The following is a 22,229-nucleotide window of genomic DNA, read 5'->3' on the forward strand; positions in this document are numbered from 1 at the left end:
TAGACTTAGGCATATTATATAATAATTATATAATTTACCATTTCTCTTTCCTTTTTCTAAAAATATCATTAGGAATCAAAGGGGAAAGGATTGAAAATGTAAAATAACCAACGCGTAAATCACACACACACACACACACACACACACACACAGAGAGAGAGAGAGAGAGAGAGAGAGAGAGAGAGAGAGAGAGAGAGAGAGAGAGAGAGAGAAAAATAATACATAAATAAATTGTAGCCTGTTAGTTGTCACACTAAAACTCTTAACTTAAAGTTGCATGCATGGTTGCTTTAAAATTGAGTTCCCTGCAATACAAAATTTGAGTTAATAGAATGGAGATTGGTTTAATCAACAAAAGCTCAAAATATTATGTTATCTGAACCACATTATATTGTCTGAACCACATTAATTATCTAAGTTGATTTGACAAAAGAATAAAAAATAATACTTTAGTGTAGACATGGTGGATAGATTCCTGGTCCCAAAGTGTACAAAGCTTAAATGGATGCTATATGAGCTTATAGGCCTATTTCGTCAAATGGCACGTGCAGTGCATTAATAAACTCGATTCATGCATTATCGATCAACAAAACCAGTCAGACTGTGTTTTATTTAATTCAAGCAAGAGCACTGAAGAATCATGTCAAAATATAAAATAATCTCCAAGCAAGATCTGCCCTTTTTTTTCTCAAATCATTTTGAATATAATAATAATAATAAACCCGTAGTTTCCTAACATCACACATGAATTGGCACATAGAACATCACAGTAAAGAGAAAACGCTTTCAAGTTTCACATCCAGAATGGCGTCTGTCAACAGAGCAACATGAGCGCATGTAAGTCAGGTCAGCACCTTGGATAGTTCCATTCACATCTCTTCAAATGTAGCTTTATCCTCCTGAGACCCACTCACTTGTCCACTGTAATGTTTTGAGAGATACATTAAGCCTTGATAGCAACGTCCAATCTTTAATAATGTAGCCAATATAATAATATAAATCGTAGGCTACATAATAACTAAGCATAGGAATATTAGGCTATGATATACACCAAACACTTAAATAGCCTATAACTAAAAAAACCCAAACATTTTCTTTGGGTCTCAGGAGGATAGTGACCCAGATAACCTTAGTAATGACAGATGAGAGCGACAATTATAGAAAAAACGTTCATTTGTACTTTCCCCTTTTATGTAAGACTGTGAAGCAACAGATACAAATCTATATGACATGCATTGGCTATTTACCGGTGAAGCCATGTTGGCTATTATAAATCACCACTTAATACTGTTAAAACAAAGCCAAGAAAACAGTGTCATAAATAGGCTATTATAATAAATCGGTTCGTGGCGCAACGCAACAGTCACTCAAGCAAAGCTGATTACAATTACATCCAATAAATCAGTAGTAATTGATCTCTGCTCAGATTTCGATCACAGTCAGCGGTCCAGTTCGCTTCCATCCTTCTTACAATCTCCTTCGTTTTTTAAGTCTTGGAAAACTTCTGTGAAAAAGTGCGGATCCATGTTAATCTGCAGCATTTTCCCGCTCAGTTTATCGATGACATCTAACGAACGTTCAAAGAACGCGTCCGCATTGGTGTCGACCATGAAGGGCTTGAGAGGATACGAGATCTCGTTTCCGATGTAGGAATACGCCAGATAGAGGCAGGTCAAAAAGGTCCCGTGAAGTTCACGTGGATTGTCAACATCATCGGTTACAGTTTCCCTGACGAGCAGATAGACGAACACGAGGTTGGCCGGCGTTATGAACCCGTGGTCCTGCCAGCCCTGCAACAGCAGAGTCCTGTCCACGTTGCGGAACCAAAGGATGACCTCATTTGAGGTTAGTTCCTTGACTTTGCAGCACCGTTTGCACAGGAATTCACCCAGGCAACGGAGCAACTCCCCGGTGGAGGCCTGGACGATCACGCGCCGTGGAGAGAGGAGCGACCGGTTGCTGGGCTGCTTCTGAACCGACACCAGTTGCTTCGGCGCTGGATTGAGCGCGTCCTGATTCTGATCCAGATGGGAGGGAACCGTGGGGATGGGCACCGCAAGAGGTCCATTTTTTGTTTTCCGCTCGGTCGATTGTTGCGATTTCCTGAAGTTCTCCTGGTTCAGATGCTCGACCTGACAATTGCTGCTCTCTGGCAACGGAGCAAGATTCGGATTTACTTTCTTGGCACATTTTTTCTTACCCGATGCAGTCACTAGCCGCTTAAATGTGAGCATGGACACGACTATTGACTGCTTTTTAATGCTTTTTTCTATATTCCCATTGGCTTCGTCTTCTCCATCTTCCAGAATGGTCCCTTTAGTTACTATAGGGGATACAGATAACACGGTACCCATATTGCAGAGCGCGCGACAAAAATTTTATGATACGGCCCTGCGCGCGCGGAGACGTCGCAATAGAGCTTGAGCGTATCAGATCACAAGTGCAGATCCATTTGGTGAGTAAAACAGGCAGGTTAGCAGGTGGACTGACAGACCATCATAAAGGAAATTCCAGAGCAGTCAGACACTCCCTCCACTTCTTCTGCAGTACTGACTACAAGCCAGTCCCGCATCGCCTACCTCAACCAGAGGGGATTTGTGGTAAGCCTAACCAATCTGACATCAGCTTCTGTTAACCGGGATTATCCCATCGTGTCTGTATAATTAGCCAACCTCAGGGCTACAGAAGACGAATGACAGTCTAAAGCACCAATAGAAACAAGCATGTCCACATTATCACTTCAGAAGGGTGAATTTTTAGACTGCATGAGTCAAGTATAGTTCTGCTATTCCCAGACAGGGTACAATTATCTCCTTAGCTACTCCATTTCACCTACTTAGCACTGAAATACATCATGTGTTATATCAAATTATTAAACAATGACATGAGATCAACCAAGATAATTGTATTATATTGTATTGATAAATGCATAATAAACACACACACACACACACACACACACACACACACACACACACACACATATATATATATATATATATATATATATATATATATATATATATATATATATATATACACACATACATATATTTAATAATCTTTGGCCTACACTCTCAGAAAATAAAGTACATAATTGTACCTTTAGGGGTACAATGGCTTGTCACTGGGACTGTATCCTCAAGGGTACAATATTGTACCTTAACCTTTAAAAGAAACGGTACATGTATGTACCTTTTAATGCTTTTTGACCCTCAAAAAGGTATATATATGTACCTTGAGGTCCAATAATAAGCCCTATGGGGTACGTTAGTTGTACCTTGGGGGACAGAAATGGACTCCTACTGTACCCCTATTTCTGACAGTGGAGGTTTTCTAGTATATATTTTTTTTAATTGTATAAATAAATGGCAATTTTCATAACCCACTGCACAGTTTTGATGTTTGAAACAGCGTATTGAAAGCTGATTACTCTTTCTTGGCATAACCAGGTTATATGAGTAATCCTTTAAGTTTCCATGAGATTGGGAAAAGAAACCCAAATTCATTCAAGCTGCTCATCCATCTTAAATCTGGATTAAAGTAGTCTACATTAACATTTGCTTTATGGTTGGCCTAGCTATAACTAATCTTCATTTACTAATATTTGCCAGAATATATATGCCAGGCACAGGTGCATACAGAAATTTTACATCATAATGTGATGCAACACTGAATGCAATCCAAATTTGAAATGTATTAATTCTCAAACCCTGTTTATGTGTTCCTGTGCAAGTTACATGGTAGTGGTTTTTGTCTTCTAGCTGCTGACCCCATGCTGGTCTCCCATCTGTGGCTCTTTGCCTAATGACAAAAAGGCCTGTCTGATCATAACAGCTGGCAGGACAGATACACTTTACTACACTCTGAAGTACCCTAAAAAATATTAGTTCAAAGTCTTGCACAAAACCAAACAATACAATTATCACTACAGCACTACTCATATTAGTATTGTCTTTGAAAATACTGCATGTTCCATAATAGAACACAGGGAATCTGTGAAACCCAGAGGAATTGCCCACAATGTAGCATCACAGTGGTAGAACTGACAGTACTGCAGTCAGAGCAGCATGTCTCTCTAATGAATATGCAGGGAGAGGGTTATGAATATTAACCTCTTGCAGCATACCTCACACTGTTACTGAGAAAAGCAGTGTCTGAACAGAAAGACACTGAACAGAAAGACTCTTACAGAAAGACTCTGAACCTTCTCTTTACTTCTCTTGTCTGTAATTTCTACTAAAGGACAATGATGTTATCTGCTTTTAATAATAACAACCCATCTGTATAAATGTAGCACCTCTCTGTTTTAAATATTTAAGCATCTATTTAGTTTTAATAACATCTCAAAGCCAGAAGCGGCAGTTGTCAAGTTTGTCAATATAACGAATCTGTATTATTGTATAACAACAGTTGTGAGGCAACTGTTGTAGGAAGTAACCTACTTTATGAGTCAAGGATATGTGAATTAGGTCATATACTTATGTCAAAATCAGAACATTCTTTAATGAAGCCAGATGACTAGATATAGCAATAGCAGTTAAATCAAGGTTGTTTACTGCCACTGTCCATAATGTATTATTTTAGTCACTCCCTGCACTCTCTCTCCACCTTGTGGTCAGTCATAAAAAAGCAGTCTACAAATGTAATAAAGCAAAATCATTTTTCTGTAATTAATTGCACATTACATTTAAGTTTTTAATGTATTTTATATTGATAATAATTTCACATTTAATCTCCAAATTAGTGCAGAAACAACATAAAGACAGTTTATGATGTTTAATGGCATCTTTTTATGAATGAAGGCCAGTATCACTGATACCAATACTGCTGATGTCTCTATGAAATATATTTTTTCCTCAATTTTAGCCATTAATTAGCCATTCAACATTACAGTATAATTGCAAGCTATCAATCTTAACATTTATTAGGCTTTAAAAAATATTAACTTTTAATTTAAGTGAACTTAAAACAATCTTAAAGTGCCCCTATTATGGATTTTTGAAAATGACCTTTCATGTAGGCTGTGTGTATTGTGTGTGTAGTGTGTGTAGCTCTAAGTGAATGAAAACATCCTGGAAAGTTTTAAATCTGAAAGTTCACTGTTGTTGAAAAGGCTCAGTAAGTTAATTCTTATTGGTGGGTTGTGAATTATTGACAGTCATAACTTAGTCCCGCCCCCAGAGTTTGACGCAACTGGCTATGTTTCGCTTGAAAGCTGTGGAGGGCTTGTGTGTATTCAAGCCATAGATGAGTGTGCGTAACTTTAAAAAAAAAAAAAAAAAAAACACACACACACTCACACACCCTTAATATCACATGCATCTGTTCATGCGCCGCACTGAGTATTCACACTAGATCTCGGTTAATGTATGCACTGTTACAGTTTCCACATATTCACCGCAATAAATTAGAAAAATACTCTGTAAATAAATAAGTACAAGTAAAATAATCGGTAAAATCGATGTCATTATTTGTTACTGTGTTTAGTTTATGGTGTAGGAAGCCTCAGGACAAGCAGAACTGACTTTGTTATGGCAATGGGCGTTTTTGTTTGCGTGGTAAACCAATCACAACAGACGGAGCTGTCTGGCCAATCAGAGCAGAGCAGCTCGTAGAAAGGAGGGATTTAGAGAGACTGAATCATCTGACAAGTCGTTTGAGAATCATTGAAAATGTGGTGATGTGCAAATGTATATTATGAGAAAATGAAAAAGTTTTTTTTTTAACCTTTGATGCATGTAAACCTGTTGTTGGAGACTCCAAAACAACATTAGGAAACTTTAAAATAGCATAATAGGGGCACTTTAACATAAACCCACTGTGATAAATGTCACATTTACCTGCCCTTTCATATAACAGGGCTCAACGCTAAGGATTTTTTTCTATTGGCCCAGTTGGGCCGGTTCATATTTTTACTTGCCCTGCCAAAATGCACAAAAATGTATTGTTCTCTTTGTCTTTTGTTCTTAGATTTACATTAATGACTGACAGCAGAGGGTTTATTTGGCTGCTGTCACTTCAAGACCTGATGCATATGACATGGCTCTGACACGCATCCTATTTTCTCACAACTCTTTACGTTCATTTGCTTACAAGGGTACTCGACAAAACTGTAATTTTGGCATAGTTTTGTGTGTTTTTTTGTTTTTCAAACGGTAAAAAAGGAGAGGTGAGGGATTAATAGAGCAGAGGTAGGGGGGCACAGTGACCAAGGTGGCTACTTTTTATCTTTTAAGTTTTCCTTTCTTAAAAATAAAAGTACGAATGTCTTCCAGGCTTGTGGAATTGCACACACAGACCAGTCACTATATATATTACTAACTTTCCAATCTCTCTGATACATATATAATGGGATGCACCGATATCTCAATTTTATATTATATTAATTTATCTAAATAAACAATAAAAAAAAAAAAAAAACACTAACTAAATTCCATTGCTACAAGTGAATTTAGGCATCACAACATTTTATAACATACTATACAGAATAAATAAAAAGAATATTCATTTTGAGATTTGCTTAGGATTACATTTAACAGTGTTATTATTACATTATCAGTGTTTTAAAAAAAAATAACTTTGACTGTGAGATGACAGAAAAGGTAATCTAAATGTCAAAATAGGGGAAATGAACATGCACAATTGAATATCCAATATAGGCCAATACCAATAAATAAAACGATTCTAATGTCGGCCCATAAGAATATGATACGGAAATATCATGAATTCTTAATTATAAAATATACACCCTGTCTTTCTCAAAGTTTCAGAAATGCACATTTCAGTTTGAATTTAATCACTGTGTTATATAAGGACAGAAGAGGGCACCATCTACTAAGTGTCAGGGGTACAAGCATTTGGGAGAAGCGCAAAATCCTGATGATAGGGAGAACTGATGATAGCCCCTGTCAGCAATGCCCTTCAGCACCTCAGGCTAATATTTAATAACCCCAGGCAAGAGCTAGCGAAATTATACACCCTCGGGTCCCTATCTGTCTAATATTCTCACTCATGACAGAATCCTGCTTTCAGCCGAGGCACTGCTGCCAACAGTCAAATCTCTGAACAAATGCTGACTATACCTCCCCAGCTGTTAGCAGAGGAAAAAGCTCTTCATATGAAGGACAACCGTTTATTCAATTTGTGCACATTTAGGTGGAAATACTTGGAAATAGCACAATGAAGGTGTTAAATACATGGCAGTTTATGGAATAGAGATTTTAGAAATGTTGTCAATGCTCGCACAACTAAATGTGTGGATTATAAATACAATCTTACTGCAGTTAGTTATCAAACATGATTTACGGGAAATAACTATATGAGCAATCCATGCCAATGTTAATAAAGAGAAAAACTCAATGAACTCAACTATGTCATTGTGCACAATAGGCTGTGGCCTGTTTCATTTCTCTCTTGCCCTGTAAAGCACAAGAATCTGTCCAGCTCTTTGTTGTGGGTCACATCAAAAGCAAACACAGAGATCATGTTGCTGCTCTTATCACAGGGTTGTCTATCAGGACTCCAGAAAGGGCTTAGCGGCACAGCCAGGGGCAGGTGGGCGGCACAACACATCACTGATACTGCAGCTGGACAACACTGAGATGATAAGACAGATACTAAACAGAAACACACATACAGTACAGAGCATGAAAAAAGTGCTCATTTTCAAACAGATACATACATATATATATATATATATATATATATATATATATATATATACATATATATAAAAAATAAAGATTATTTATTAGCCTCGATGGTTCCATGAAGAACCTTTAGTCACCATGCTTTTTTTTTTTAATGGGATAAATGATTTGTCGGTGCACATCATTATTTTTGTTATTTCATGTGTCCTCGTAATCTTTAATCAAAATGACTTCCCCACTCTCTTGCAGCAACATCTCTTCTCTTTGATGTATTTAATGGCACGAGGGCGGGACAACCTGTCACTCATCACATTATAGCAAGCCACAACCATCTAATCAATTCCCAATGGACAAAATCAAGTCCCGCCCTACATTTTTTCTTGTACGAGAAGACGTTTCACTAAGATATATGTCACAATAGGGAAGAAAAAAATGATTGCAACTTCTGTTTCATGCTGACTTTAACATCCATGTAACCTTTCCATTGCTGGTTGTTTATAGTCGATTTTTTTTTTTTTCTTTAGATTGTTAAAATGCTCTTCACACTTAGAAACAAAAATGAAATATTTACTGAAAGGTTCTTTGGGGAACCCAAAATTGTTCTTCTATGGCATCACTGACCCCCCCTTTTTGTAACCTTTATTTTTAAGAATATACATGTTCTTAAAAAGTATACATAGAATGAAAACACAAGGTAAAAATGGTAAATAAGCACTATAGTCTTACACAGTTATAAGACTAAAGTTTACCACACTGGCCCTGTCCCATATGCCACACCTGAAATCTGTAAAATGCTGAACAGTTATTAGAAAGAACAAAACTAGAACATAAGAAGTGTAGTTCTTATGGAGAAAAAAAACAACAAATAAACAAAAGCTGCCAGCTTTGTTTAACCTTACCGGTCTGAATGAAGATCAAACACTGGTTAATACTAATAAAGGCTCAATATGACTGGCCGGGCTCTCTTGAACACAGACACACCTGCCTTTGATCAAAGCCCTCTGCTTGAAAGCCATGCACAGTGCGACGTGACACAGTCCTGTCATGCAAACAAACCTGATGCTAAATTCAACTGGGCAGCTATCACTTGAAAGGCCTGCTTGTTTTTATCTAAAGCTGAAAGACATCAGACGGCATCTGCTGCCTCAGGAAAATAAGGGGAGGAAATCGGTTGTATACTGAAAGGGAGCAACGTAATTTGACGAAACTAGAACTTATAATTATCAGAGCTGTTAATTTATTCAGTAGTTAGTTCCAGCCCTCAAATTTGATTGGTTTTGTATCCGTTTGTTTGCAGACTTTCTATAGGTTACATCTTTATGTCAGTAGGTGGCGACAAGTGACTGTCTTTATGAGTGAATCATTGAATCATTCATTCAACCGATTTGTTCAAACACACAGATTAATTTAGGTTCATCATCACACAAAACATGCCTCAATAAGCACCAAACTTGATTCCAATAAATCCAAATAGCAAACACATAACTATTAGTCTAGTAAAATATAAATAAATAAACATAAGGATAAAGATAAAAAATAAAAAAAAGACAGAAGACTCCAAAAGATACACAACTTTTTTCTTGTTATGCATACGTTTTAAGGATTTGAATATCACACATTTCTTCTGTAATGTGAGAGGATGGGAGGCTCTGCATTTATGTTCAAAAATCTGCATTTATTTGATTTATTTTATTAGATTTTTTTCAAAAGGCCATCTCTAATTTTGTTGTTTACAATCATGTGCTTCTGGTGGGGAGCTCGATATTGATATTCAAACTGATCTCTAATTATCCAACTAGACTTATCTTATTCAGTTTATTAATAAGTGGAGGAGGGCCGCCAGAAGGAATGAGGTAAGCAGCTGTTTACCTACAATACTCTTGTAATTGGTTGGAATTCTCCTCCTTAATTTTTGACTACTAAATGGTTAGATTACAAGATGATGGTAGATGCCACAACTACACCATCGTAAAAAAATCTTTCTCCATTTATAGTCAAAGTAGCCATATTTTGTGCATTTATTTCTAAATATTAGTATAGGCAACATGTAAAACACTAATATTTGTAATATTTTTTAGACTTTTAATAGTGAAATTGACTTTTTTTCATATTATTTGCCATTGGTCACAACTTAGGATAGCCTCGCTCATTTGGCACATGACCAGTGGAATATGAATGTCACTTTGCAAAAAACAGTTCCAGAAATCCAAGCAAACCGCTTAAATATTTCTGGAGATATAACGTGGGATTTTGTGTTTTTAAACTCACAGTAAATCAATATATCTTTCATATGCTCTGTGCAAATGGGTTGAAGTACACATTAACAAACTGCCTCAATGTCCCACTGATGAGTTCTTGCTGATGGTCTTTTGGGTGATTGGGTGCAGGTGATGCAGAGTGAGACCCCCCAGCTGGTGCTGTATTGAAGATCATGTCTCATAGTCTAACCACCAACAATGGAAACTTGAACCATAGCATAGTCATTTTTTTTTCCACTTGATTCTTCCTAAAGGTCTCTATATCAGCTGTACAGGATGGACAAGTTCAAGAAGCTCAAGAACAGATGCTAGATGCTAGATGCTAAATATAAACAGTGGTCTTTCCTTCCATCACTTATTTCTGATCTGCACTGATATCTGCTCAGTAGAGTGAGGCCAGAACAGCTCAGAAATCCTCAAACTAATAGTTAAGTGTAATTTTTTGCATAATTGTTATATTATTTTGACAAGGAGGTTTCCATATTCTGTTTTTGTAACCCTCTGTACATGTTAAATCATAGATGAAACAAGTAGTTGTTCCAAGTAGTCAGAAGTGTCCTTGTAAGAAGAATCTCCCTTATATTAATATTTGTAATATCAGACAAGCAAATGCAAGAGTTGTGTCTTCATTGTCTGTAGACACATTTGCAGTAAGTTTACTCTTACTGGAGTAAAATTGAGTTTCACCAGCAGATGGCATCATTGTCTGTTTATGGTGAGCGTTGAGTGCTATAAATCACTAGACAGCACGGGCCATGTGTTTGGGGACAGGGTCATGCTGAATGCTGTGCCAGTGCCAGAATCAACAGATGGATTCTTGATTTCATCTAAGTAATGCGGCTCATGAAAGGCCAAACCCCTGTGATAAATCCATTACACACAACTCCTGTTGTCATTGTCCCACCTCTCACTGGCCTCCCAAAATAAACTCTAAAATCTTCCTCTCCCAGGGCTGGGAAACTCACTCGGACGTCCGATCAGCCGGAGAAATGTTCAACGCTTCATTTCAGGGCAAATGTATAAATACGTTTATAAGATCATCACTTGGTGTCCTGTGGTCTTTTATGACACCAGTGAATGACAAAGTGAGGGCGAGAGACACAGTGAGCAGATTCCTGCGCCCCAGGCCCATTTATCAGCACGTTTGAAGTACCAGATTGACATGGAACGCACATGAAGCACAACCACGTGTGTCCAGAAGTGAGTCTTCAGCAAGGAATTGTGATAGCATTCTGATACAACTCTAATTTAACATAAAGGAAATGTAAACATTTTATTGAAAGCACAACCAATTTAAAGTAGTACAATAGTGGGTGGTGCAGCCTATTGGCTAAATACAGAGGCTGCTAACTGGATGGTTGCAAATTCAAACCCCATCCATAAACCAATAATCCCTTAGAGTAAAACACTTGACCCCAAGTTACTCCAAAGGGATTGTGTGTGTAATCTGTATCCTGTAAATTGCTTTGGATATAAGCATCAATGAAATAACTAGTCAGTAGTTTCTAAAGACTTTCTCTGTTTGCCTTGTGAAAAAGAAGTGTGCTTAATTGTATTGAATGTGCACTTATAGTGTACGTCAAATCCAATTTTTTAAAATAACTGAACTTTATCGATGAAATAAAAGGCACCTTAAGTGTACATAAAGAGAGTAGAGTTTTATGACTGTTTCTTACATTTTTGTACTGAGCAGCCAGTAACAAGTAGGAGTAGAAGAAGAACGCCGTAATCTCAGTTCTCGCGCATGCGTCCTGGCGCTCCCGTGAACCCTCGTCAGAGGCCCACATTGAAGAACACTAATAGTTGGATAAAGTCGTTATTTTTGTTGTTTTTCCGCACAAAAAGTATCGTCGTCGCATGATAAACATAATGTAGAGCCACTGTAGTCACTTGGACTATTTTAACGATGTTTTTAATAACTATTCTGGGGTGCGTTTCCCGAAAGCATCGTTGGCCAACTATGGTCGCAAGTTCATCGCAATGTCCATTGAACTCTATTGGTAACGAGGGAACTTGCAACCATAGTTGGCTAACGATGCTTTCGGGAAACGCACCCCTGGGCCGGCGAGTTTGGGTCCCTCTGAAAGCCTATGGAGAAGTGATCCAGCTCTCAGATTTCATCAAAAATATCTTAATTTGTGATCCGAAGATGAACGAAGGTCTTACATGGTTGGAACAACATGAGGGTGAGTAATTACTGACAGAATTTTCATTTTTGGGTGAACTAACCCTTTAAGTCCTATGTAAGTAAATCAAAACAGTAAATCAAGGCTAATTGCATTTAATATAAATGTAAACTATAATTATTTTTTTAATTGCATTTAGGTTAATGTTCATTTTAATTTATACATATACTAATTAATTTACATTATACAGTCCAGTGCTATTTTGGACCCCATTGGACCCCAGTGCTGTTTTGGACCCCATTGACTCTTGTTATGTACAAATTTTTTTTAACCGTTTTTCACAATATCTTTTCTACAGAAGAATGAAAGTAGTATAGGTCTGGGACAACATGAGTGTGAGTAAATTATTCCAAAATGTACTAAATGAATCTTACTGTAAAGTGTTACCCATCAAGACACCAGTCCAGTCTTAAAATACAGTGAGTACACCACTTATCATTTCTTCAGATCAACAAGATCCCTGCATTCCTGTCGTCAGGTGGGGGAACCGACCCCTGATTCGCTTCTGGCCTCACGCTGGGCTCTCTCACTGCCACAGAGGGCAGGCTCGTTCCCTGGACTGCAAAGTACTTCATACACCTGGTCCAAAATCAACAGCACATGTTGAAAAGCACTAACAGCGGCCTGTTGCACGCTGGGTGATGATGTCACCTGAGCCTGCCATACTGCAACACTATGACTTGTCAAATTAAAGAGAGAAAACCACAGAGATGTGTACCCCTTGGAAGCGACGAGGCCTTTTTCTGCTTTCCTTCTGGGAAATGGAGATTGTGTGTCAGGAGGCCAGTTTCCAGAATCCACCTGCTGCCAAGCTTTAATGGCGTGATAAACAAAGAGAAATCGTTAGAGCGCATTAAAAACAGCCCCTAACTCACATGCGACTTCGGTTTACGAGAAAGAGGCAAACGCTCTCCTCTCTAAAAGCTAAGAATAGAGGCTCTTTGTACTGTTTATATATCGTTTTACAATTTATAAAGTGCACTAAAGCAGAGAAATTGCAACCTTGTAAACATTTTCATTAAGCATCCTTAAAGCAGCTAGAATTAGAATAAACTTTCACGACGGAGCAGCTACACAATATGGTCATAAAACAGCCTGTATAGTGTATGAAATAAGGCTCTGAAAAGTAAATACTAAAAACAGCTTGCATATTGACAAAAAACACTCGCTCTTAGCACTGTTGCGGCTATTAGCATGGTTAGCATTCTTGATTCTCCAACAGAGGGCAACACAGGCTCCCATATCAAAAGGATGTACATACAACACGGGCATAAACCTGCTTCATAACCCTATAATTGAGTCTCTGTACTCACATAAAATGACATTTCTTAATTTAGCCATCACTCTTCTGCCCACAAGATTGATTCATACAAGTTGCATGAATAGCAGCTCAATATGCCAAAATTTAATCCATGTCAAGTGTACAATATCGAATAAAGCCAATAATGTCAGCATCTGTTCTCATTATGTGTAAATGAAGAGTAATTGTTTTCAAATTTGAAAAATGTGGTGATGGAGCTCTCAGCTACTGCTAATGTGGCTGTTGTTATTTCTGTGGGACCCAGAGGAGTATTTAGGCAGCTGCTGAGGCCTCCGTCCCAGCCCTGGTATCATCCCCCCATCAGGCACTCCTTGAAGTGGTTTTATAAGACATGACGAGGGAGCCCGGGCCGAAAGTGATCAGCGGGCGACGCACATCTGAAACCAATTTCCCGCAATTAAAGGGGAGAGACTATCAGCTCTAAACATCGCCTGTTTCCACGGTATCGGTTCAAACATTCGCCTCGCGCACACATTCCCATAAACAGTGACAGAACATTTCCAAATATATTTGTTTAGAGAAAAAACACAGTGACTGTTCCAGCTGGGAGCTTCTATGGATAAATAAAGGTCTGGTTTTTGAGACTGGTTTGAATGTTTGAGAGCGGTCCCAGCATCCACACCTGGGATGGGTCTCAGTGTGCAACGGCGTGAGTGTGTGTCCAGTTCGAGCCCTTCACCGGTCGTTTTCTCTCTATTTGGGAGCTCATCAGACTTCAAACACAATAAAACAAATACCAGACATGCAGCAAGTGGTATGGCAGACCTGATTGCTATCAGAAACTGCAATCAAGCCAATTTAACTTGAAAATGCATAGTTATAATTCCAACACGCAAAGAGATAGTAAACAGTCTTGACTTAACATTGTTTGGTTCACTGCTTCTCATGCTGAAGTCTAAAAATGCTTTGGCTGAGCGCATATAATAACATCTAATGATGGTTTTGTGAGATAAATAATACGTGTGTTTGCTGATGAAGCGCTGCAAAAGACTTATACTCTTTCTTTGATGCATTTTGGTCTATATTGAGGTGTTTATTTGAATGTGAGTATGATAATGTAATTAGGGAAGGTTTATTATTACATCAGAAACAAAGGGCAAGAACAAAGTGATCGTGAAATGTCTCCACACGCATTTCAAAGCAAAACATCATTAATGGAGATGTGTTCTAAAACCTTTAACCTTTTGTATCTTGGCAGTAGTTGAAAAACAGCCCCATCTTTCCTCAGAAATGTCAAATTTGAAAGAGAAGACTGCCTTGTGATTGCTATAGATGACAAAAACATGATTTAATCAGAGTTATTATTGTTAACCAAAACTACAACTATAGAGTATTAAAGATAATTTTGGTTAATTTAAATAAAGCTGAAATAAAATAAAATAACAAAATTAGATGGAACAAAGTTAAATAAAAAAAACAGAAGAAAAAAATAGCAACTAACTGAAATAAAAGAAGTTTAAGTTGAACTTAAAATAAAAATAAAAATAATAAAAATGCCAAAAGCACATGACAAAATTACTCAAATTAAAACAAAAACGTCCAGCTTACATCTTCTTTTAAAAGTGACCCATATCTTACATTGGCATTTACACCATACACTTGGCGAAACAACCCAAGGTAGACGTAGTGACCCGGAAAAGCTTAGGCTGAAAAGGAAGTAAAAACGGTGTGATTTGCAGTGGACGCAGGCGAAATGATACAAGCTTTTGCTTTCCGTACTATCATTAAAGGTCTCTTAAGCATTGGTCTCTTAAGGTGAAGAAAAAAAGAGGAGAGCCCTTGGTTGCAGCCTGGGCATTGAAATATTGAGTCATGTGATCATGGTTGGTGTCCACCTGGGTTGATTCGCCACCGCTGCTTTTTCAATGATGTATGATTTCCATTGACAGGGGAATATCCGATCTGTCCGTTTACATGGCATATCCGATTCATATCAGATTTATTTTTACAAATCAATGAGGCCTGAAACCGATCTGAGAATATCGGAATACATGTGTTTTTTTCCTGCTTATATGTCTGTGTGTCATATCCGATCTGAAAATGGAGAAAATGGAATTGGGTCACTTGAACCATGTAATGTAAATGCAGCCCAAGAGGCTTTATCTCAGTCATATGAAACAGATTTCCCTGTGGTCAGACATGCTCTCCTCGGTGGTGGGCAGATGTCTCTGTGGACTCAACCACTTGATATTGAGAGACAGAAATGTCAAAAGCCAAATTGTCATGGGGGGATGATCCTGGTTCATCTTTGGGCCAAACGTTGCCTAAGCTCATTACAAATATTAGACAGGAGCTGTTCTTCGGCTACTTAGACTTGTGTCTGAACTAGACAGAAATGCAGAGAGGAGTCCTGTATAAGGCCTGACAACTTTAAAGTAAACTTTTTTTGCTAAAGTTGTCAAGTATGCGCTGCAACACGTGTGGCTTGTCAAGAATTGTTAAGAAAGGAGCAGAATTTAGATCTGTATTATACACTTCTGAAAAAGCCCTAAATTAAGGGCAAATTAAGATAATAAAGTGACCACTGTTATAACCACTGTTAAAAATGTATAAATTACATCAATCCAAACTGATTGTCCCATGTATGGTATATTGAAAAACAATGATAAGCATTTCACAATGTTTTTTTATAGTATAGTGGAAAACAATGATGGTTCTGGTGCTTGCTGGACACTGCTGTCCTGAAGCTTTCTTCACTGCAGTTGAACCTCTTTCCTTGAAGTTCTTGATGATCCGGTAAATGGTTATTAGGTGCAATATTCTTTGCAGCCATTTCCTTGCATGTGAGGCCATTTTGATGCAATGCGATGATGGCTGCACATCTTTCTTTGGAAGTAACCATTGCTAACACAAGAACATAATGATTGAAATCACTTCTTTCCTCCTTTTATAGCAGTCGGTCTGCTCTTATAATCTTATAATCAGAATGATAGAGTGATTTCATAGTACTAGTTCACACTTTCCCATGTGCTGATGATATGATTAGTGAAAAGATGTTAGCTGGACATTTTGTGTCATGGCCAAAAAACAGTGACATTTGGGTTCATTTTTTGGCCAATAAAGCTTTTTGCATTTATTAAAAGTGCATCTGAGCACTCTGCACAATAATCTAGAAACTATGTGAATCAACGGCACAAAAACTAAAGCAGCAAACTTTGCGAAACACAAAAGTTGTCAATGCCTCAAAGCTCCTTAAAGTCGACATTCCTGTGATTACGATGACACCGAAACGACTCTATAAGACGTAGTTGCAGTCTTTGGAGGGCAGCAGTATGTGCCAGTGTTAGCCCATAAAATGGCTATCAGTGAGGCCTCTGGTCGCTGTAAGGCAATATGAGCATCTCAGCGAGAGTCTGCTAGACTCATCCATCTCTGTCCGGCAGCATTGTCTGCCTGCTGGCTGGAGCTGCATCTGGTGTCACCGTCTCTGGGAGAGTCTGCCTGTAGCCCCATAAACATACTAATCATTAACACAACCTGCTTTAGCCAAGAGTGCTACACTCCCACAGCTGCTGAGAGCACTGTAGGAGAACATAAATCTGTCCTGGGAGAACCAAGCAGAGGACACGCTCTCTGGTGGGCACTGGGAAAATGGACATTTATTTGGGAGAGTGTTGCCGTTGGGATGGTTGCCGTTGCTGACGGGAACAAAGGTAACCTTTTGGACTACGGAGAGGGTTAGGTACCTCGTTGGGCCATATGGTTTCATGTGTTTATGCTTACATTAAACTTTCCAATGAGTTACCAAGCCTATCTGTTCCAGACCAAAAATTTGGAATGATACATGTCGTTAAAATACACGCAGATGCTCCAGATGTTGATTATTTTTGTGCTGGACTGAGCTATGAAAAATGGGTCAAGGGTAATGCAGCATTTTGCCCCACTGAGAATTACTTGACTCTTTCACATTATTTGAGTGTTTTCCGTATTTTCATAACTCCATGCCATCTTATGCCATGCTTGGTTGGCAGCCAATACTATCATTATGAAGCAGCAATAATTGGAGATGCCCAGAAGGAAAATACAGCTGCATAAAATAGCACAGAGACACGCAAATCATTAGATTCTTCTGCAGAAAATTGGACCAATCAGAGGTGATGAGCTTAAATAGTTTGTTTTTGCGGTTTCTTAAGGCACCAGAATGCAAAAACGTTGCCAATCTTTGGCACGATATCAGTAGCATGCTTTGTGCCTCTAGGGTTTCTGTGAAGCTCTTGTTATTGTGTAAAATACAAATTGTGTATAGTTTATATATTAGTTTATGTGTTACGTAGGTAGAGCACGTAACATTCAGACTGCTTAATATGTTCATTTTTACTCCACTATTTATGGACAGTCAGCTAGAGATGCAGTTTCTTCTACTAGGCCAACTATTTCCAGTGCACAGATAAGGAAAAGTTTTAGAGATGTAATGTTCATTATGTCCTGTAGAGGGAGCAAATCCTAAAGCTCTGCTGTGAGAGCCCTCCAGTGATGCTGAAACCCACCTGCCTGCCAGATGTCATTGTGCTTGTCCTCCGTGATTCATAGAGCTTATGTTTTTGTATTCTCTTTCTGCCCTAACCGCTGATGGTATTTCTCTTACCCTGGTATATGTTTACAATAGTGTATTAACCTTGAAGAAGGTGAGGCGAGGTGAGGTGAGGGAAATTACACCTGATGACAGGACGGCTTTGGGGAATCCCGAATACGTCACCTTGCTGAGGTTACATGGTTATGGTATATAAAACTCTCCACACTTACATTTACACACCTAAAATTTATAAGGACACTTATATATCTTTTGGCACATACTTATGACTAGCTGTATGCTGTGATTATTGTGGTTGTCATGGAGATCCAGGTGTGTATAATATCTGCAATACATTTCTGTTGGATTTTTAAGTCGCTTTGTTTAAAATCACATTAATTTGGAAGTGGTCCAGATATTAATATTATTTTCTTAAATATGCACTTTAAAAAAAAAGTATTTTCTCATAAATTTCTCATCCTCATAACGTTCCATAAGTTTAAAGACTTTCATTTATTGAGTGTTTATTATTCCTTTCATCAAGCATCTTCTGAAGAAAGACTTCTTTATATGATAAACATATAATAAACATTCATCAGCACGCATACCTAAAGCACATCAAATATGGTCAATGGAAGTGCAAATGTACGTGCACATACATACATACACACACACGTGTGAGCTTCCATTTGCCATATTTGATGTGCATATGTGCATTGATTTTGAATGACATGAAGGTGAATAAAAGGTGAACTATCTCTTTAAGTTGTTGGCTGATATGGTGGTTGTCTTAGGCTTATACTGACACCCTTCTTGTGTGAATGCAGCATCACGTTAAAGCAAATTTTTGTTATGTAGAAAATGTACTTTTTGCATTATTTATTCCACTAGTGAAAATATCCCAAAACAGGTGGATTACAAAGATAAAGCGATCAGTATTCAGCAGGTCATGTGATTTCAAAATGGCTGCTCCCATGAGGCAACCAGCTCCATGTAAAGTAAAACAGCTTTTACTAGACTACGGATATGACTAGATTCTTCATCTCATGTGAGTGTACATCATTTTGAAAGTTATGTTCATTATGTGTAAAGTTTATTTTTTATTTTTAATGAGGAAAAAATAGTGAGTGCACCTTTAAGAGGTGATGCCAGAATATGTAGGACAGCGGAAACCCCAGCTACTGTCTGGCTTGTACAGGTGAAAAACTGTTTTGTTGTAGCTGGTTGAAGTATAAGCACAGGCTCAGAGTAATTGTCCTGGATGGAATGGAAGCAGCACGCAGTACAGCGACTTGGAAAAGAGGCAGAGTAATCCTCAGAGCGTTTACACTAGACTATAATTGCTTGCTTACTGTCAAGGAAAAATGCCAAACATAATACTAAGTTGATTACCTGTTTTATGAAGTCACTTAAAGTTCGCTTAACTTTCTGTATTAGCGTCCTGTAACTCACATACAATTTGGCAGCTAAAATCAAGGGAGCCAAGTATAATTCTTACTGATTCGCAACAGAGATCAATACATGAATTGGTTACACAAACATGTTCCATGTTTTTTGTTTTTTTTTGTGCCAAGCATATTGGTATTGAGATACATTAGTCAGCATGGCATACTTTTAGCACATTCGTTTTACACACCATATGAACAAGTATGCTAATACACATTTTTGTTGTGAGTCAAAAGAAGGGAAAAATGGAAAAGCAAAGCAGAGTGTGGCCAGCGAAAGTATTTCTGCAGCTGGTAAACAGAACACGTGCATGTTTTCTTGTGTATTTTGAGATTTCACTAGATTCTCAGATATTAAACGCTTAAATGAATGAGTCCATGGCAGTTTTTATTTACACAACCACAAACTGGCAGGGCTAGAAAGAGCAGCCCTGTCCCTACGAAAGGAACGGTCTTTAATATTTGTCGAGAAAGCCACAGCGAGGGTGTTCCCCCCAGATCGGTGGCCAGCTGTGGTGGCTGGAGCCTATAGGCCGTTTGATCCCTGGTAAAGCTGAACTTCCCTCTGCCTTCCGAGTTCAAATGCTCCGGGTCGCCTGCTGGAAACGTTACGGTTCCGTCAGCAGCAGCGGAACGGCCCAGCTGCTCGCGGGCCACCGCTGCCAGAACCACGCCAGATTCTCGACATGTGTCATAGCCACAATTTACTGAGAGCAGTGTTGTGTAACAGATATATGATACCACAGTACTTATACAGTTATTTTTAACATGGTCAGTCTCTTGCCAGCAGCAATTAGGAACATCACATCTATGGGAAGCCCAAAGATCCACAGAGGCTGATTGGATTGCTGATGTTTTCTGCCCTGCGGGACAAACAAAATGCTTTTCTCGCCATCTCCCTATTAGCCTCAAGCAAACACATGATTGGATTTGATCCATTTTCCTGTTTTTCCTTTCAGCTTTCTTCATCAACAACAAACAGTATTTCAGTTTGTCTTTATCATATTTGAAATTTGCTCTAATTATCCAGATGACAAACACAGGGTCCTTTTTTAATAATGAAATGAAATGTGAAAAAAAAAGAAAACGGCACACAATGCTCCACTGAAATTAAGACAGCCTGCACAAGAAGCAAAACAAGTATGGAATGAATTAAAGAGATTTAGGAAACAAAAGTAGGCTTAAATTATTTTGAGAAAAGCTACGTTTGACGACAATATAATAGGGCTACATCCGATCGTAAATAGCAAGAAATAATGATATTTCTATATTAAATCAATGACACGGGTCATTCTGACACAATGCTCATTTGTTTAAGTCTGGATCTATTAATTTATAAAAAATAAAAATAAAACATTAAACATGTAGTTCAAACATCCAGCGACTTAAATACACCATTTCATTGATGAGCATGTTTTAAATTTTTGAATTAAAATGGAATTTTGTTTCATTTTTACATGTTTTAAAATTGATGGTCGCACCACATTACTCTTTTATTTAATTTACACTTCCAACAAACCAACATCAATACAAAGAAAAAAATAATTTCGAAAAAATAAATAAAAGATTTTTCCTTTTTTGTCTCTTTATCATGGACACTCTCATTTGTCACTGACCCACTTGTTACTATAATAACTCTGTAAATGAAGAGGTTAGTGAAGGAAGCTTGGTCGTCTGCACACAGGCTGAGTGGGAAGTGAATCATTGCCTACAGACCACAGAGCATCTCACACTGATGAGTGTGTGCACCGGCCCCTCGTGTTCCCACCGAGTCATTCACACACACTCTCTGCCCATGGACGTGTGTGTGAAGCATTGTGTTACCACATCAGTCCTGGCTCAGTACAGCCTGCCTACATTCCCCTGACACACACACATCTGAATGCTGGATGCCCCACCCAGCTAAAGACCAGAGGCAGTATTCAGACCCAAACAGAACTACAACCTGCTGTCGTAGGAAGTTGCGTGCGTAGAGCTGCACTATACAGTAGCATGCAGTCTACTCAGTCGGTGAAAGCATGGCAACGAACTGAGATGCCGTCTAGCACTGAGTTAGGAAGAGCCACCACAGTATGGGAGAGTAGACCTCCATCTTGTCGCCAAATTCCACGGGTGATAGTAAAAGACAGATCCTGAATGACTATGTTTAGAGGTGTTATGATGTGAGAGAGCGCACATCTTCAGAACAGCAGATCTGAAAGGCATTCAGCAATCTGATGATACTTTTGCTTATTGCGTGGCTTGATAGTAGAATGCTTTATTCTGATTGGTCAGTCGAGGCATTCTGCAGTTAAATAGTTTTGTATAGTGTGAAATGTCTCTTGTATCACTCTGTGGCCTCTTTCTTCTCACATACACTGCTGCTTTTTTATTTATTTAAAGAATTTAGTACTTTTATTCATCAAGGATATATTGAATGATACAAAGTTACAGTAAAGACATTTGTTTCAAAGTATTTCTATGTTTTAAAAAATGCTGTTCTTTTGAACTTTCTATTAATTAAAGAATCTAAAGCAATGTATCACGAGAGAGTGATGAAAGACCCCCCACAATTGGGGTCCTAAGCGCTCTGCTCTGCCTGGGTTTGTTTTGCGATAATGTCCAGCTGACCGCACATTATCCCATACTTTTAGGACTATGCAATCTTACAATAGACTGTGGGCCTCTTATCAGTATAATAGGTAGTCTGAGTACTGAGCCAGAATAAGCAGCAAAGTGGAGCAACCTTTATGCCTACAGGTAGAGCCAAAGGTTTGTCTCAGCAAGGCTAAATAAAGGGTGAAAACTGCAATTTTATATTAAAATATATAAGGGGAAGAAAGGAGACAGCATCATCTTAAGAGTGTGTTTACTGCTA

General features: G+C 38.3%; 1 protein-coding gene across 1 annotated transcript; it reads right to left on the bottom strand.

Moving 5' to 3' along the window:
- Positions 1-577: 577 nt before the first annotated feature.
- On the bottom strand, positions 578-2,794 carry cdk5r2b (cyclin dependent kinase 5, regulatory subunit 2b (p39)). Its single transcript, XM_084122667.1, has one exon. It carries the CDS (start codon positions 2,352-2,354, stop codon positions 1,440-1,442), a length of 915 nt encoding a protein of 304 aa, XP_083978793.1. The 5' UTR covers positions 2,355-2,794; the 3' UTR covers positions 578-1,439.
- Positions 2,795-22,229: the final 19,435 nt, after the last annotated feature.

This window comes from Abramis brama (assembly GCF_963993115.1).
Source record: "Abramis brama genome assembly, chromosome: 8".
In the NCBI taxonomy this organism is placed as follows: Eukaryota; Metazoa; Chordata; class Actinopteri; order Cypriniformes; family Leuciscidae; genus Abramis; species Abramis brama.